The following is a 19,324-nucleotide window of genomic DNA, read 5'->3' on the forward strand; positions in this document are numbered from 1 at the left end:
ATACATTTCCTTCTGTTACCTAGATAGAGGTGAATACTAAGCAAAATTCCACAGGCCCATCAAGGGCTATTACAAAATCAATTTGGATGGCAATAAATGAATTGTTCCTAATGAATTCTCTTGTATATTACATAGTATATATTATATGGTACTACATCCATTATAATGTATTTATAAACATTTTTTTGTAATTTGTTTTAAAAATTTATTACATTTTGAACGTTGTCCTGTATCAAATATTATATAGGCTAATTATTTTGAAATTGCCTCTTGTTCTGGTTTGCTAGCTGTCAGAAAGCAATATGCCAGAAACGGAATGGCTTTTAAAAGGGGGAATTTAATGAGCGGCTAGTTGACAGTTCTGAGGCTGGGAAAATGTCCCAGTTAAAACAAGTCTATAGAAATGTCCAATCAAAGGCATCTAGGGAAAGATACCTTGGTTCAAGAAGGCTGACGAAGTTCAGGGTTTCTCTCTCAAGTGGAAGGGCACGTGGCGAACACAGTCAGAGTTCCTCTCTCATCTGGAAGGGCACATGCTGAACCCAGCATCATCTGCTAGCTTCTACTCCTGGCTGCCTGTTTCATGAAACTTCCTGGGAGGCATTTTCCTTCTTCATCTCCAAAGGTCGCTGGCTGGTGGACTCTGCTTCTTGTGGCTATGTTGTTCTGCTCTGCTCTCTCTGAATCTCCTTCATTCTCCAAAATGTTTCCTCATTTATAAGACTCCAGAAACTAATCAAGACCCACCCAAATGGGTGGAGACACACCTCTGCTTAATCCAGTTTAACAACCACTCGTTTTTTTTAAAGTTTTTTATTGTTAACTATAACATATATACAAAGCAAAGAATAAAAAGAATAATTTTTTTCATCACATAGTTTTGTATTCATTATGATGATCATTTCTTAGAACATTTGCATCAATTCAGAAAAAGAAGTACAAAGAAAACAGAAAAAAAAAATCATACATGCCATACCCCTTACTCCTCCCTTTCATTGATCACTAGCATTTGAATCTACTAAATTTATTTTAACACTTGTTCCCCTATTATTTATTTATTTTTAATCCATATGCTTTACTCATCTGTCCATAAGGTAGATAAAAGAAGCATCAGATGCAAGGTTTTCAGTCACACAGTCACATTGTGAAAGTTGTATCATTATACAATCATCTTCAAGAAACATGGCTATTGGAACACAGCTCTACGTTTCCAGGCAGTTCCCTCCAGCCTCTGTTATGTCTTAACTAAAAAGGTGATATCTATTTAATGCATAAGAATAACCTCCAGGATAGCCTCTTCACTCTGTTTGGAATCTCTCAGCCATTGACACTTTCTTTTGTCCAATTTTTCTCTTCTCCCTTTCTGTCGAGAAGATTTTCTCAGTCCCTTAGTACTGAGTCCCAGCTCATTCTAGGATTTCTGTCCCACTTTGCCAGGAAGGTCCACACCCCTGGGAGTCGTATCCCACGTAGAGAGGGGGGAGGGCAGTGAGTTTGCTTGTTGTGTTGGCTGAGAGAGAGAGGCCACATCTTAATAACAAAACAGGTTCTCTTGGGGGTGACTCTTAGGCCTATATTTAAGTAGGCTTAGCCTATCCTTTGTGGGGTTAAGTTTCATATGAACAAACCCCAAGATTGGGGGCCCAGCCTATAGCTTTGGTTGTCCCCACTGCTTGTGAGAATATCAAGAATTCTCCACTTGGGGAAGTTGAATTTTCCCCCATTCTCACCATTCCCCCAAGAGGACTTGGCAAATACTTTTTTATTCACTGTTCAAATCCTTCTGGGATTTACTGAGGCATGACTCTGGACAAACCTACAAAATCTCATGCCCTACTCAAAGTTCCATGTACTATGATGTTCAATTAAGCTGTTCACGTAAGTTAATTAGGAAATGCACTAGTCAAAATATAAGTTTTGTACCAAATAAACATTTTTTGCTTGTCTCACACATATGTTAGTTTTAAAATATTAATTACTGTCTATTTTCAACACCCTGCATTGTTGACATTCCTTTGTTCTTCCTCATGCAAAACAATTTTAAATTTATACATTTAGTCACTATTGTTATACACTCTAGGCATTCCTAGATTACACCATCTCAGTCTTTATTGTTTATCTTCCCTTCTGATTTCATTTGTGCCCCCAGGCCTCCTTCCTCTGTCATTCTCACATTCAGCTTCATTCAGTGTTCTAACATTATTGTATTACAGTTAGGTAATATTGTGCTATCCATTTCTGAATTTTTACAGTCAATCCTGTTGCACAATCTGTATCCCTTCAGTTCCATTTACCCAATATCTATCCTATTGCTATCTTCTAATGACCTCTGTTCTTAACTGAAATTATCCAAGTTCATTGTCAGTTCATATCAGTGAACTGTATTATGCTTGAAACTGTAATTAGATTAATGTCAGTTCATATCAGACCATACAGTATTTGTCCTGTTGGTTCTGGCTAATCTCACTCAGCATAATGTCCTTAAGGTCCATGCATGTTGTTAGATACTTCATAACTTTATTCTGTCTTATAGCTGTGTAATATTCTATCGTATGTATATACCACAGCTTTTTTAGACACTCATCTGTTGATGAACATTTGGGCTGTTTCCATCTTTTGGCAATTGTAAATAATGCTGTTATGAACATTGGTGTGCAGATATCCGTTTGTGTCCTTGCCCTCATGTCCTCTGAGCAGATACCTAGCAATGGTATTGCCAGGTCATATGGCAATTCTATACTTAGCTTCCTGAGGAAACACCAAACTGCCTTCTACAGCGGTTGCACCATTTGACATTCCCACTAACAGTGAATAAGTATGCTTCTTTCTCCACATCCTCTCCAGCACTTGTCTGTTTTATTGATAATGGCCATTCTGGTGGGTGTGTGATGATATCTCATTGTGGTTTTGATTTGTATTTCCCTAATAGCCAAGGAAGTTGAGCATCTTTTCATGTGCCTTTTGGCCATTTGTATTTCCTCTTCTGAGAAGTGTCTGTTCAAGTCTTTTGCCCGTTTTGTGATTGGATTGTCTGTCTTTTTGTGTTGAGTTCACCAATCTCTTTCTATATTCTGAATACTAGACCCTTATCTGATATATCACTTCCAGATATTGTCTGCCATTGTGTAGGCTGTGTTTTTACTTTCTAAATGAAGTTCTTTGATGCAGGAAAGTATTTTATTTTGAGGAGTTCCCATTTATTTATTTCTTCAGTGCTCGTGCTTTGGGTGTAAGGCCTAGGAAATCACCTCCTATTATAAGATTTATAAGATAATTTCCCTACATTTTCTTCTAACATTAACAACCACTCTTGATTAAATCACACCTTCAGGAGATGATCACGGTTTCAAGCATACATTGCTGACTAGGGATTAGAAGAAATGGCTGCCTTTACAAAAATGGGATTAGGATTAAAATGTGGCTTTTCTAGGGTACATATGTCATTTCAAACCAGCACAGACATTGAGGCAGTTTCTACTTCTTCATGCATTAAAGGTGTTGTAATAAATATATTTAAATGCCTCATTAAATACTTGTGCATTTATTTCCTCAAGATATTCCTCTTAAGCAGAGTATGCATTATTTGAAGACTTTTTATATGTTGTCAAATTGATCTCCCCAAAAGTTGAACAACTTGACACTCTGATTAGCAGTGTTTCCCCTCACCTGTTTCCCCTATGCTTTTTCATCTTTGTCTTATTATAAAAACATTATTGTAATTTGTGATTATATTCTACTGAGGGGCAAAAAATTCTCCTGGTTGTTAGGCTATGGAACTTTTAATTTTTAATATTTTAATGATGTTTATTTTGGCATAAAATTACCCAGTTCTTTAAAATCTTCAAGAGGTTTGAGGAAGCTGTATTTAGGGGTGGAAAACCATTTTAAGTAGGTATTATGATGAAGAGAGATAGAAAGAGCCTGAATTATTGAGAACCACCTGAGTCTGAGTTGTTTTCCATGAAACAGCATTCTGAATTTTTTTATATCACAATGTCTGGTTTTATATGGCCAAATTTTATACAGTGATTTTGGGACTTGCTGCATTTGCAGCTCCCCCACCCCCCACCCCCATTTCAACTTTCTGGCTTCTCAGGCAGCCCTAAACATTGTCCTCTGACACCCACGCCTGTGACTCTGGGCTTTCTGCCATACATGCTGCCTTCAGAGTTGGCACTGCCTCCAGGCGAAAGACCACAAGCTCAGATATTACCTGTTGTGGATTGTCTTTCAAGGATAGACTCCCTTTCAGCTTCTACCTGTTTTTTGTTCACTGTCAAAAAAAAAAAAAGAGTGCCTTCAAGTTATGTGTGTGTGTGTGTTCCATATTTTATTATTTTATAATTTTAGGAAGGTTAGGCTGACCACACTACTATTCCATTGCCAGAGGCTGGAACATCCTTTTAAACATTGTTGCTTTAAAATTTTTTGAGTATTTTCATTTGTAATGGAAATGCTTATTTTTAGGATTCTTATGTCCTGTCACCAGTGCATCTAGCTCAATTTCTTAATTTACTGAATAGCAATAATATAAAGCATCATATGGTGGTTATGAGATGTGAGATAATGGATGAAAAGCTACATCATTCATTCATTTATTCAGTACATATTTATTAAGAGTCTGTTATATCATCACCAAGAGTCTGTACTAGGCACTCGGCATTTGGTAGTAAATAAGGAAAGTCCTTGCCCTAATGGTGTTTTTATAAATTGTAAAACACAGGTATTATCATAATTATCTCATAAAAGTTTTCAAATTATTCACTGCACTTTCTTCAACCTGTGAAAAGGGTACGCTTACATTTATTTACATCTACATTTCTCCCACTGACTAGATGATTGCTTCTTCCTTCAGAACATAGAGTGCCTTTATTTTTCTATTCTCTATTACTAAGCTCATGCCTTGAACCTAGAGACTTGGGAATAATTAGCTGAAATAAATCTGAGTATGAGCCTTGTGGTTTCACATGTCAGTTTACCCAATTAGTGGCTCTTACTTACCTAAATTTGCAGTTCATCTTTTTTTTTTTAATTAAGAAATCTTTACACATGTTCTATACATGGTGCATAATCAGTGGCTTACAATATCAATATTATCACATAGTTGTGTATTCATCACCATGATCATTTTTTAGAACATTTGCATCACTCTGAAAAAAGAAATAAAAAGAAAAAAAAAACTCATACATAATTTATACCTTACCCCCCTCATTGACCACTAGTATTTCTGTCTACCCAATTTATTTTACCTTTGTCCCCCCATTATTTATTTATTTTTCATCCATATTTTTTTACTCATCTGTCCATATCTTGGATAAAAGGAGCATCAGACACAAGGTTTCATAATCATACAGTCACAATGTAAACATTATATCTTTTTACAATCGTCTTCAAGAATCAAGACTATTGGAACACAGTTCAACAGTTTCAGGTACTTCCCCTCCATCCACTCCAATACACCACAAACTGAAAAGGGATATCTGTGTAATGCATAAGAATAACCTGCAGGATAACCTTTTGACTCTGTTTGAAATCTGTGTGGTTTGTGGGAAATAATTAAGTGAATTGGAATTCCAGTGCTAGAGAAGAATGTGGTTGTGGCTGGAAGGTCAAAGAATGTTGGAATGCCCATTGCAATGTTGCTACACATAGATGGGCTCATGTATATCCTGGGGGTGATGCCCATGTAACAATATCTCATAGCTGTGCTCCCAAAGAACAGTTGAAGAAACATACAATTCTTTCAGATATTGTGGTATCCGCTGTGGGCATCCCAAATGTGATCTCAGCAGATATGATCAAGGAAGGAACAGCAATCATTATTAATGTGGGAATAAATAGTGTTGAGCATCCTATAACCACTGTACCCAAATTGGTCAGAGATGTGGATTTTGAAGAAATCAGAAAGAAAGCCAATTACATGGCTCCAGTCACTCGGGGGTGGGGGAGGGGCATCGGTTGCATGACATGGACATGCTGATGAAGAATCCTATCATTGCTGTAAAAAAGCTGCTGAGCTGAAGGGATACAGACTGTGCAACAGGACTGAATACAAAAACTCAGAAATGGACAACACAATACTACCTAACTGTAATACAATTATGTTAAAACACTGAATGAAGCTGCGTGTGAGAATGATAGAGGAGGGCTGGGGACATAAATGAAATCAGAAAGAAAGATAGATGTTAAAGATTGAGATGGTATAATCTAGAAATGCCTAGAGTGTATAATAATAGTGGCTAAATGTACAAATTTTAAAAATGTTTTTTTTTTTTTTTTTTTTTTTTTTAAAGGGAAACATCTTTAAACATTTTTCTTGTTTTATTGTATTTTGTTTTTCCGTTTTTTGTTACATGGGCTGGGGCCGGGAATCGAACCGAGGTCCTCCGGCATAGCAGGCAAGCACTTTGCCCGCTGAGCCACCGCGGCCCGCCCTTAAAAATGTTTTTTGCATGAGGAAGAACAAAGGAATGTCATTATTGCAGGGTGCTGAAAATAGGTGGTAATTAATATTTTAAAATGTCACCCTATGTGTGAGACTAAAGCAAAAAATATTTATTTGTTACAAAATTTATTTTTTGAATAGTGCATTTCCTAATATAACTTATGTAGACAGTTTGATTGAACACCGTAAGTACTTGGAATCTCAGGTAGGACTTGAGATTTTGTTGGTTTGTCCAGAGTGATCCCCTGATGAATCCCAGAGTGATTCGATCAGTGAGTGGAAAAGTATTTGCAAAGCCTCCCTCGGGGAATGGTGAGAACGGGGAGAAATGCAGCTTCCCCAAGATGAATTCTTGATATTCTCACAATCAGTGTGGACAACCAAAGCTATAGGCTGAGCCCCAGTCTTGGGGTTTGTTCATATGAAACTTAACCCCACAAGGATAGGTCAAGTCTACTTAAAATTTAGGCCTAATAGTCACCCCCAAGAGAGCCTCTTTTGTTGCTCAGATGTGGCCTCTCTCTCCAGCCAACACAACAAGCAGTCTCACCACCCTCCCCCTCTCTGCGTGGGGCATGACTCCCAGGGGTGTGGACCTTCCTGGCAATGTGGGACAGAATGAGGTGAGACTCAGCATCAAGGGATTGGGAAAAACCCTAGAATGAGCTGAGACTCAGCATCAAGGGATTGAGAAAAACCCTAGAATTAGCTGAGATTTAGCATCAAGAGATTGAGAAAACCTTCTCAATCAAAAGGGGGAAGAGTGAAATGAGATAAAGTGTCAGTGGCTGAGAGATTCCAAACAGAGTCAAGAGGTTGTCCTGGAGGTTATTCTTATGCATTAAGTAGATATCATCTTGTTATTCAAGATGTAATGGAGAGGCTGGAGGGAACTGCCTGAAAATGTAGAGCTGTGTTCCAGTAGCCATGTTTCTTGATGATGATTGAATAATGATATAGTTTTCACAATGTGACTGTGTGATTGTGAAAACCTTGTGTCTGATGCTCCTTTTATCTACCTTGTCAAGAAATGAGTAGAACATATGGAATAAAAATAAATAATAGGGGGAACAAATGTTAAAATAAATTTAGTTTGAAATGTTAGTGATAGATGGGGGTGAGGGGTATGGTATATATAATCTTTTTTTTCTATTGTTTAATTTCTTTTTCTGTTGTCTTTTATTTTTTTCTGGATTGATGCAAATGTTCTAAGAAATGATGAATATTCAACTATGTGATGATATTGAGAATTACTGAATATATATGTAGATCGGAATTATATGTAAATCTTTGTTCTTAATTTTTTTAATTAATAAATTAAAAAAATACCAAGATGAATAAATTTACAGATTAAAATTGAAAAAAAAAAGCTGCTGAGGCTTGAAGAGCGGGAAACGCTAAAGCTAAAGAGCTTGGAGTAGCAATCATGAACTATTTTATCTACATTTTTATGAACAGCCTTCTGAGCCAGTTCAAGAAGCAAAACTAGGGCAATAGAAATGCATTTTTAAAATTCTAACTGAAATGGCTTATAATGGTGTTTTGTATTTTATTGAAAGCTTAAATGTGTGGGTGTTTGCACACATAGCTCTCACTCTGGAGCCCAGTATCCTGCTGTGCTATGGGACCCAAGGGAAGCCATTCTAGTGATCAACACAGGGCAATGTCACATTGCAAACGGTTCCTGAATTTGTCAGGGCACTGCAATTGTTAAAACTTGCCTTTTGTAGGATTGCGTTTCTCAAGTACTACTCCAGTAAGAGTTGATATCATATTAGGTTCCAAACCTGGTTGACTTAAACTGTTCAAACCAAAGGAGAAACATTGCTAGGGAAAATTAAGGGAATAAATAGTAAGCAGGAAGAGAAGATTACAATTAAGAAAATAATTGCCCAGTTTTGTACATGTATTCATTGATAGCCATTTTTTTCTAAATAGAACAATTAGTTGGGAAAGAAGAAAAACTGCATGCTAATAGTTTCCCTTTAGGTGCTATTTTGTGGCATAGTCAGTCACTGGGAAAATGTCTACAATTCTGTTTTTTATTAGCTTTCGTTTTATGTATGTTACCATTCAGTGAGATGTCCCGGTTTTAGTTTTCTGAGATTGAAAAGGCTTATATTATAAATTATTCATGTATGTTGTCATATTTGACTTTTGCTATATCTTTAAACGCCATTGTTACATTTTTTACTACTGAAGAATATCTATATGATTTCTTTGTTTTATCTTGAAAAACAAAAACTTTGTTGTATTTTTGAAAAACAAAACTGCTACAGAGTTGGACTTGATAATCATGAGGGCAGCTTGAGTATGCAACTTATTTTTCCACTGAAAAATGGTCAGTAGCTGCATCCTTTGCTCTTTGAACCTGATTTTCCAAAAAGGATTTTAAGAGCTTGAGTTAATATTGAATTTAACCAGACTTTTCTGATTAAAAATTTTTTAATTAAAAAAATAAAAAGCGTTTTATTTTTAATAAATAAAGCCAGCATTCTGAGAATAGGACAGAACGTTTTACATTGCTTTCCTGAAAAATCTTGCCGTGCACTCTTTTTGTTTTTTTTTTTTTAAACAGCTTTGTTGAGATATAATTCAGATATTATAAAAGTCACCCGTTTGAAGTGTGTAATTCAGTGTTTTTTGGCATATGCACAGAGGTGTCTTTCTCTGGTTTCATAATTTAATTTTAGAAGCTTTTCATCATTCCAAAAAGAAACTCATTCGCAGATATCCCCCATTCACCTCACCCCACCCTCAGCCGTAGGCAACCACTAATCTTTCTGTCTTTATAATTTTGCCTTTTCTGGACATTTCATATGAATAAAACCTTACAATCCGTGGCTTCTTTCACTTAGTGTATTTTCAAGATTCAGCCATGTTTTAGTATGTGTCACTACTACCCGCCTTTTTATTGCCAAGTACTCTGCTATATAGATATAGCACATTTTGTTGACCCTTTCATCAATTGATGGGCATTTGAGTTGCTTCCTGTTTTTGCCTCTTATGAGTAATGCTGCTGTGAATATTCATGTATAAGTTTTGTTGACATGTTTTCCATTCTCTTGGGTATATCCCTAGGAGTGAAATTGCTGATCATAAGGTAACTGTTTAATTTTTGAGGAACGGGTCACACTGTTTTCCCAAATGCCTGTACGATTTTACATTCCCAACAATATAGGGGGGTTCCATTCTCTCTACATCCTTTTGTTTCTTTTTTTTTTTTTTGCGAAGTAAAATTGCGGTTTATTGTTGGACAACATTGTTTTGCACATACATCAGACAGGCCAAAAAAAAAAAAAACAACCCAGCAACTTCATTGACAAAAAAATAAGTTGGGGGGGGGGGGTAGAAACCTTTATGTTTGGCTTCCTTATGCTTTTCTTTTTTTTGCATGGGCAGGCACCGGGAATTGAACCTGGGTCTCCAGCATGGCAGGCAGGGGAACTCTGCCTGCTGAGCCATCGTGGCCCACCCTCCTTATGCTTTTTTTAATCAAGGAATTTTAAAGCTAGAAAGAGATTTTTGAGAGCATTTGATTTTAATCCAGTTACAGATGATTGAAAAGAAAGTACAAAGAGTTAATAGTTTAAATATCTCCATGAACGTGTGTTTTTCTTGCATATCTTTATTTTGGATAATAATTTTAAATATCTTCTTTGGATTGATTTTTACTTAATTATAACATGGAAATGTTTTATTAAATTTCTTTTTTTGAAATTTAATTTATTTTGTATTATCAAACCAAAACACCATACAAACATGAACATTCTTAACATAGAAACATTCCATGTATGGTGTACAATCAGTGGCTTACAGTATCATCACATAGTATATTCATCACCATGATCACTTTTTAGAACATTTGCATCACTCCAGTAAAAGAAATAAAAAGGAAAAAGAAAAAACTCACACATTCCATACCCCTTACCTCTCCCTCTCATTGACCACTAGTTCTATTGAATTCCTCGATTGTGAAGCAAACATAGGCTGTGATCTTTTTGTAAAAAAAAAAAACTTGACTCATCTAATAAAATTACAGATAGTTCTTTTGAATAAAAATTCTCAAAGAAACAAAGTTAAAATATGCTGAGAAATGGGTTTCTAAGTTCAATTTGTGCATTTTGGGACAATAGATACTTGGGTCTATTGCTCCTTCCAGTTGCCTTTTTGTAGGAATTTCTTGTTCTGTTCTTTGCCCTTTCCTTCCTACCTGACCAGCACCACCTTCTGGGCTATGATTTTTTTTATATGTGATCCATTAAGGTTAGTGTAGCACCCTTTGCCAACAAGTTACTACATCCATTATTCTTAATTGTAAAGGTTTTTTGTTTAGTAGAGCTAATTGAAATATAGGTGAATAAAGTTTTATAATATGGCTTTATCTATGGTGGTATTTTAAGTTATCTGAAATTTAAAGATTTAATAATCACTACTCGTTTTCAGGGTTACCTGATTAGCTGCGTTTGGAACTGCTACCGATACATCAATGGCAGAAACTCCTCCGACGTCCTGGTTTATGTTGCTAGTAATGACACTACGGTAGGTATGATGTCATGGAGATCTCCCACACCCTCTGCTGTATGCTGGCTTCTTAATGTTTCTAGTGTTTTCTAAATTGCTTTGATATAGACTCTGAGGATTTTTATTGTTGTTGAAACATGCTCATGAGCTGCATAGTCATCAACAATGATTAATAAAACACAAGCGTGTTTTATTTTCCTTACAAGATGTTAAAATTTAGATAGCCCAACTTCTGGTTTATTATTATTTTTTAATATTGTAGATAGATAATATTATCTTACCCATTTTTCTGTTATTTTAATTAAACCACTGTACATAATTCTAGATATCATTTCTGTATTATGATTGTGCTATGGCCCTCTTTACATGTGAAATTCAATCTAGAAATGTGGTAAGCAGATAAATAAGGACAACAGCGGTTACTAGGTCTTTAAGTCTTGCCCAGCTCATGAAAACCTTAGTAAAAAATTTAGATGATTTCTATTCTGCTACTTAAGATTTTAAAGTTGTTAAGGTAGTAAACCCCATGTGTCGCCATCATTTTTTACAGTGAGTGGTGAATGAAATGGATGGAGATAGATGACGCAAAATGGGTCAAAATGGATAGGATGGGACAAAATATAAGAAACAGGGTGGGCAAAAGGATAATTGTCAATATTGAGTCTAAACCAGAACAGAGTTTTAAAAAATTCTGTTGACCTGCTCACTTGTGTAACCTTACTGAAATAACTTAACCTGTCCCTGAGGGAATAAAATGTCATGCTTAAATATATGGGTACAAGCTGTATTGCTAATAATCATATAGCATTTCTGAGAGGAGGTATGTTATACGTGAATAATTTTGCCAAGTGCTCATCAAATATTTGTTGAATTGAATCAGATAAACATAAGTGTTTCAGGAATGAACTCTGCCATGAACACATGCACAAAACCAGCATATCCAGGTGCTAAGGAGGCATTTTCCGGGGTCTGCAGAATCCTATGTATTGATTACAGTAAACACATTCTGCTTAACCCTTTAGAGAGTTGTTGAGTATTTAGTTGTCTGTAAGTTTCTTTTCTGCTTTTTGTTAAAAATAAAACTCTTAATGAAAAATCTAAACTGAGATTTTTGAGTTCAAGGAACCAATAAAATATTAAAACAAGTGAGATACATCAGAATCTCACCCTAAAAATCTTGATGGCTAGGTATTATAAAGTTACCATCTTTTTATTTTTAGGAGAAGTATTTGAGAGAAGACAGTGCGGGTTGTGTCTGTCACAGTATACTTTTGGTCATTGTATTTTCATTACTTTCTGAAAAGTTATGTGTATTTTTCAAGAGGCAAAACGGAAGGTACATAAATGTACCTCAAATTGTAGGATTCTGAAGTTTGTAGGAGTTGAGATATTTAGAGAATTTAAGAACCAAGACTAAGTTACTAAAATTTAGATAAGTAGTTTTTTAGAGAAAGTTGTATTTTTTCCCTTTATATAAAGATTCAAAATAGGTACGGAATAACAGGTAAGTTTTATTTTTATTTACTTATAAAATTTACCTAAATAGTTCTACTTTCATCTGGATTCCTCTGCTCTGCTAATAATAAGGCTGTTTTCTTCAGAATGTCCTCCAGCTGAGTAGTGGTTTGTAATAACCAGAATTTGGAAACATGGACTAGGGATTTGACTGTGATTGTTATCTCCTGTGTTGACGTAAGGCTGGGGAATAACCTTATGATAGTCATTCTGTATCGTGCCAATTTGCCATTTTAAAGATGGGGAAACAGTTGCTCAGAATATTGGTACTCTTCTTCCAAAGTACCCCACGAACCATTCTTGTTCTTCTTGAAAGAATGATATTCCTGGAGAAGGGAGGTTTATCATTTCTCATAACTTGCATTGGTAGTCCACTGCAAAACATTTGCATAGTTCACTTCCTGAAGTCTCAGCTTTCTGACACTTTTTAAAGATTTTTTTCAGAAGATAATGATATCGCAGCTGTTTATTAAGAGTCCTTGTTATTCCTAAAAATAATAATTCCTTAATATCATAAGATATCCAGTAATTGCTCAGATTTCCATCATCTCATAAATGTTGTAATTGTTCTAGCAGTTTATTTAAACCAGGATCTGTGAGTCAGTAAGTATTGTATATCTCTCTAATTGTTCATTAAAGAAATTAGATTGATCTGTAGGGTTTCCCATAGTCTGCATTTTTCTAATTGCCTCCCTGTAATGTCTTTTTTTTTTTTTAACTTTTTTTTTTGCTGTATAATAAAACATATAAACAAAGCAAAGAAAGAAAAGCAGCAATAGTTTCAACAAGTAGTTGCAGGACAGCTCCCAGTGTCCCATGGGCTACCATGCCATCATCTCAGATTTTTCCTTCTAGCTGCTCCAGAACAGAGGAGGGTAGAAGGAATAAATATGATTTTATCATCACAGTCGACTTTTTTTTCTTTTTTGTGAAAAATAACATATATACAAAACAATGAATTTCAAAACACAGCACAACAATTAGTTGTAGAACAGATTTCAGTGTTTGGTATGGGTTACAATTCCACAATTTTAGGTTTTTACTTCTACCCACCTAAGATACCTGAAACTAAAAGAAATATCAATATAAAGGTCAACAATCATTCATTTGTTAAACCTTACCTTCTCTGTATAACTCCACCATTACCTTTAATCTTTCTATCCCACTCTTAAAGAATATTTGGGCTTATGGCCTTTCTAATTTATTCATGTTGGAAGGGGCTATGTATAATATGGGGTAGGGTGGTGAAACTAGCTGATGTTCTGGAGAGGCTGGGCCTTCTAGGTTTCAGGACTTATCTGGTCCAGGGACCCATCTGGAGGTTATAGGTTTCTGAAAAGTTACCCTGGTGTATGGAACCTTTGTAGAATCTTATATATTGCCCTAGGTGTTCTTTATGATTGGCTGGAATGGTTTTGGTTGGGGTTTGGCAAGTTATGATAGGTAGCAATGCCTAACTGAAGCATTACTCCAGAATAATCTCTTGACTCTATTTAAGCTCTCTCAGCCACTGATACCTTAGTTACATTTCCTTTCCCCGTCTTTTGTTCAGAATGGAATTGTTGATCCAACGGTAACAGGACTGGACTCATCCCTGGGAGTCATCTCCCATGCCACAAGGGAGACTTTCACACCTGGATGTCATGTCGTATGTAGCAGGGAAGGCAAGGATTTCACTTGCAGAGTTGGGCTTAGAGAGGCCACATCTGAGCAACAAAAGAGGTCCTCCAGAAGTAACTTTTAGGCATTACCTATAGGTAGGCTAAGCTTCTTCGCTACATACATGACTTCACCAAGAGTAAGCCTCAAGATCTCAAAGGCTTGGCCTATTGATTTGGGTTTCCCTAATGTTTGACATAAATGATCTTTTTAACTTGATCATTTATTTCTCTCTATTTACAGTAAATTAGTACTTAGATCTAGAGGATTAACCATATTTAGGGCCTTTTTATTTTATTTTATTTTTCCAAAGTTATTTCAGAAGTGATAAATGGTGTTTTTCCAATTGGAAGAATATAATGTCTGACTGCTTCTTGTCTTTTGGGGATGTCTGTGGCCATTGATGCCTAATGGCACAGATCGATTGATTCATGCAAAATGGTGATATTCTATCATTCCTTCTTCATTATTTAGCTGGGATATGTTTATAAAGAGAAACTTTTCCTCAAGTACCTTTGGTTCCCGGCGATACTTGTGACATGGATACATAGATGTGGTTTTGTTTTCTTTATCAATTTTCAAAAGTATGAGTGGGTCATCCTTTCTCCAGTGGTGACCAGTGAAGTTTTGCTTTGTTTTGTTTCTTAAGTAATAAAGGAACAATTGGATTTAAGCATTTATTTGATGTTTCAATCCATATTAATTAATTGTCTACTATAATTAGTATCTTAGTAATACTCAAATTGTGCCGTTTTTGGCCAGTTGGAGCCTCTTTTTCACATTGGCTCCTCAGTAGTTTTGACACAGCCCTGTGATAGTCTTTGATAGTTTCTTTGCTGTCTGGTATGACAAGCTGTTCCAGGCCTATCTTGTACATTTCCTATCCCAGACCTATAATTGGCCGTTTCTTCAAGGAACCCTGCTTCCCTTTATTTTTTTTTTATTTTATTTCTTTTCTTCTTGCTTCCTTTTGTGCTTTCTTTTTGTGGGAAATGTGTTTTTTCCCTTTTCTTCCTGCTTCCTTTTGTGTAGGAAATGTGGTTTGGAGACAATAATCTGGATTTCTGGGATTGGAAAACAGATCTTTCAAGCAAGTCTCTGCTAGTATAAAGATTGTTTTGGGCAGGCCACAGTGGCTCAGCAGGCAGAGTTTTCACCTGCCATGCCAGAAACCCAGGTTTGATTCCCAGTACCTGCCCATGCAAAAAAAAGAAAGAAAGAAAAATTTGTTTTGACTAGAACAAAATCAATTAATGCTAGTATTCTGACTTAAAAAAATCAAGTATACCTTAGCCTCACCCTGAGACGCTAAGTGGGGTTTGGAATGGTCTAGTTCAGTCATTTTGGGCATTATGTTCCCAATAACTGAATTAAGAACCTCATGGCATGTAATAATGTATGTTTCTCTTTTGTCTGTATCATTTTGGGAAACCACATTGACGTAATAATATATTGTAACCATCTCACTTCCTAGCAAATATTAGGCCAGATGGCTTTTCTCTGGCTGAATAGTCTCATCTGTGGAAAGATACTGGGGCTCTTATTGGTAGAAAATAAATGTGCTTTTTCCCCCTTCTCTATGAAGTATGCATACTATTAGTCTGCTTATATACATTTCCAAATTCTGTCCAGGCAGAATATAGAAGGGAGTTTATTGGATATTAGGCATCACACAGTTTACGAACCCAATGAAAGCCAAAATCCTTTGAAGGGATTGCTTAGGGCAGAGGATCACAAACTTTCTCAGTTCATAATGCCTCAGAGTCTTATGTTTTTTTCCCCCCTACAGTGACCTTAGACCAAAAGAAATATTTAACTGTTCAATTTATTAAGTGGGTCCAAACAAGTAGTATTTAGTGCCATTCTAACAAGTATTGCTGTGTTTTATTTGAAAATTTGAAATATCCTAAGGTGCTCCTTTGGCTTTTATCACACCCGGAGGCCTGAGCACACAGTTCTGATACTCAGAGGAGATTTACCATTTCTTTTAGAACAGCCTTGTAGGAATCACACTTAGGGAAAATTGCTTATTAAACTACGTGTTACATAAAATACCACATTCCCTCCCCCTTCTTCCCCCCGCACAATTTGACCTTAGGAAATATTATATGGTCTCACTGATATGAACTAATTTGAATAATCAAATTCATAGAGTCAGAATCTAGAATACGTCTTTCCAGGGGCCGGGGTACGGGTAGAGATGGAGAGATTGTGCTTAATTGATCTTGTTTGGGTTGATGGAAAATTTTAGTAATGGATGGTGGTGGTGGTAGCACAACATTGTGAATATATTAAGATCACTGAATTATATATCTGAATATGGTTGAAAGGGGAAATTTGAGGTGGTATACATGTTACTAGAATAAAAATGAAAAAGAACTGCATAGAACTGTACAACAATGAAAACTATGGACTGTAGTTAATAGTACAATTACAACTCATGACAGTACAAAATTTAACCCGTCCCCCCAAAAAAATTGGCCTTAAGGGGAATAACATAATGAAAACATAAACAAAATAAATATGTAAATTCTCAAAACAGATTTTCCTTCACACTAAATTTTGTGCAGATAGAGGGGTTTAGCAGTATTCTAAACTATGCAGTTTCTCTTGCCAATACTAATAAAGACGTGGGTTATGGTAGTCCCAGTTTTTTGTTAAATCTGAAAGTAGGGGACCTAATTTCTTTGGAATTTAGGCAATTTAAAAGCAACTAGATTAATATTTAGCCAAAATGGGGCCTGAAATTCTGATTCCAGATGAAAGAATCATAATCTTGGGCAATGTAGGAAAATTCATAATTATTTAGAGATAAGTAGGAAAATTTCACATTTCATGAAGTCATTGTACCATATGCATACTACCATTATTTGCAAACTGTTTTGACTTCAAAAAGTATTTTGCTGTATGGAGCCTTCTTTTTGCTCTATGACTGCTTGAAGAGCACAGTTAAGAAAAAAAGTCAATAACCTGTGTGAAGGCTAGATTATCTCCCAGCATCTATTTCCCAGGAGAGTCTCTTTTGAGGTTCCTGAGGTTAATTTGGGTGACCCTGGCTGCCAAAAAGGCACAAAGTTTTCAGTTGACTGGGAAAGAAGGAGAGAATGAGCCTTGTTGACTTAAAAAATTGTATAAAATCTGCTGGTTCCCCTAACTACCTCAGTACTTCAAAAACTCAGGGAATTTGTAACTTAATATGGATTGGATATGGTAGAAACAAGTTCTTGTTTGGCAGTGCGAGATATGTTCATTTTTATGTTCATTTCCCCCCTCCTACTCTAGAAAGTAAAAAGGGTAGAATATGAACTAAATTGACAGCAGTATAGATTTTTAGACTCCAGAAGTTCCTTTTTAGCTGAGAAAGTTGAATGTTACCAAGATGAATATACAATTATCATCTTTGAAGATTCTTCAGAAAAGTCGTAACTAGCTTTCTGAAATGGTTTGAGGAAGGGTTTTTGCCTGTAAGGTAGGTACTAGTCTGGTTGTTATCTCAAGATCTTTTCCATTTTGGACATTTCAGATTCATGTACATTAAAAATACCACACAAATAGAATACTCCTTTATATGTTGTCTTCTCAAGAGGCAGTCAATAGAGGTTGAGAGGGAAAGTTCTCTAAGAACAGGACTAGGAGGGTTTAACTTCTGGAGGGTTTGAAACTGTGGCCTGTGATTTACTCGCCTTGAAGCTTCTTTACTATAGAAGGGAGACTTACTTATTTGTAATATCCCAATTTTATCTCATAGTTTGTATGATCTCCCTGAGCGTGCGTGTGTGTGTGTGTGTGTGTGTGTGTGTGTGTGTGGTGTGTATATTTAAGTATAGAAAGACCAAGGTCAATAAGAGAAGTTGTATAGACTGGTAAAATCGCAAATCAGCTGAAACCAGAGCAATAGTAGAGGGAATGAAGAAGCCTAGGAAAGAATGTGAGAGAGTTGTAGGAGGTAGAAATGGTAGTTGATAATTGAGGGAATGTGGGGTGAGAGGATTCTTAAGTATTTTTTTGTTTAACTATAACTTAAAACAAAAAATCACTTACTAGCATACTAGCAAGGTAGGATTAGACCTGAAAAGTTCTGGGTCCAACTTCCTTGTGATGCTCTCATCTACTTGACAGTGAACCCACAGGTGCCATTCAACTCGTGTCCAAATGGCTCCACTGATGCTCAGCTTTTCTCTGCATCTATTATATCTCCCTCCTCTTTAGCTTTTGCATTATATAAGCTTTTTCCCCAAACACTCATGTAGGGATCACCATCTGCCAGGCTCTGTGTAGAGCACTTTACATATATTAACTCATGTAATCCCAGGAGAGTCCTTGTAGTAGATTCTCTTAATATAACGCCTTGTGTTACAAATGAGGAATTTGAGACACCATATGTGTAACTTGCCAGGACCACATGGTGGCAGGAGGGAGATTCCAACCTCAGCAGCCTGCCTCCATTCTTTGTTGTTACCCAGCAACTTCCTCACAGACATCTGTTTAGACTATAGCAAGTGTCCTGCAGTTATTTGATGAGGATGAGGAATGAAGTTTTTAAATAATTCATTCAGAAAATTCTTCTCCAGTAATGTCACATACTTTAAAAGTGATGGTAGTTTGCTTGCTTGATTTTGCCTTTTGCCCAGTAGAAGGGAGGGAGGGATGAGGTGGAAGAAAAGGGAACATTGCTCTGTAACACCAAGATGGCTGCTTTATTTAAAATTGTGCTATTTTCTATGTAGTTTAGCCCTAGGCATTTTTCTGATACCTTCCTCATATGTGCCATGGCTTCATATCTCCTTAGCTCTTAGCAGTAATGTGAATGTATTGCATATGAGATTGAACTGGATGCCCCTGAGATTTCCTTTGCTTGAATGTGGGTTGCATGGATCAAGCTGACTGTGTGGCATTAAGTCCGCTTGTGTTTCTTTCCTGCTGTGTGATATTCTTACATCAATGAAACACAGTTTTTTTTTAAAAATTAATGTTCTGGTCTGCTGGAAATGATCTCTGATCTATATAACTTTCCAGTTATTTTTTTTTCCTTTTTTTTTATTAATTAACGGAAAAAAAGAACTTAACCCAACATTTAGAAATCATACCATTCTACATATGCAATCAGTAATTCTTAACATCATCACATAGATGCATGATCATCGTTTCTTAGTACATTTGCATCGGTTTAGAAGAACTAGC

General features: G+C 36.1%; 1 protein-coding gene and 1 pseudogene across 2 annotated transcripts in view; both read left to right on the top strand.

Moving 5' to 3' along the window:
• Nucleotides 1–19,324, top strand: part of LAPTM4B (lysosomal protein transmembrane 4 beta) — a 103,109-nt gene that overhangs the window by 63,874 nt on the left and 19,911 nt on the right. For both annotated transcript variants that reach the window (XM_077167293.1, XM_077167294.1), the window contains exon 6: nt 10,892–10,987. In XM_077167293.1, coding sequence (XP_077023408.1) covers nt 10,892–10,987 — 96 coding nt within the window. The remainder of the gene's footprint in view (nt 1–10,891; nt 10,988–19,324) is intronic.
• Nucleotides 5,547–6,233, top strand: LOC143685737 (bifunctional methylenetetrahydrofolate dehydrogenase/cyclohydrolase, mitochondrial pseudogene; annotated as a pseudogene).

Source organism: Tamandua tetradactyla, chromosome 6 (assembly GCF_023851605.1).
Source record: "Tamandua tetradactyla isolate mTamTet1 chromosome 6, mTamTet1.pri, whole genome shotgun sequence".
In the NCBI taxonomy this organism is placed as follows: domain Eukaryota; kingdom Metazoa; phylum Chordata; class Mammalia; order Pilosa; family Myrmecophagidae; genus Tamandua; species Tamandua tetradactyla.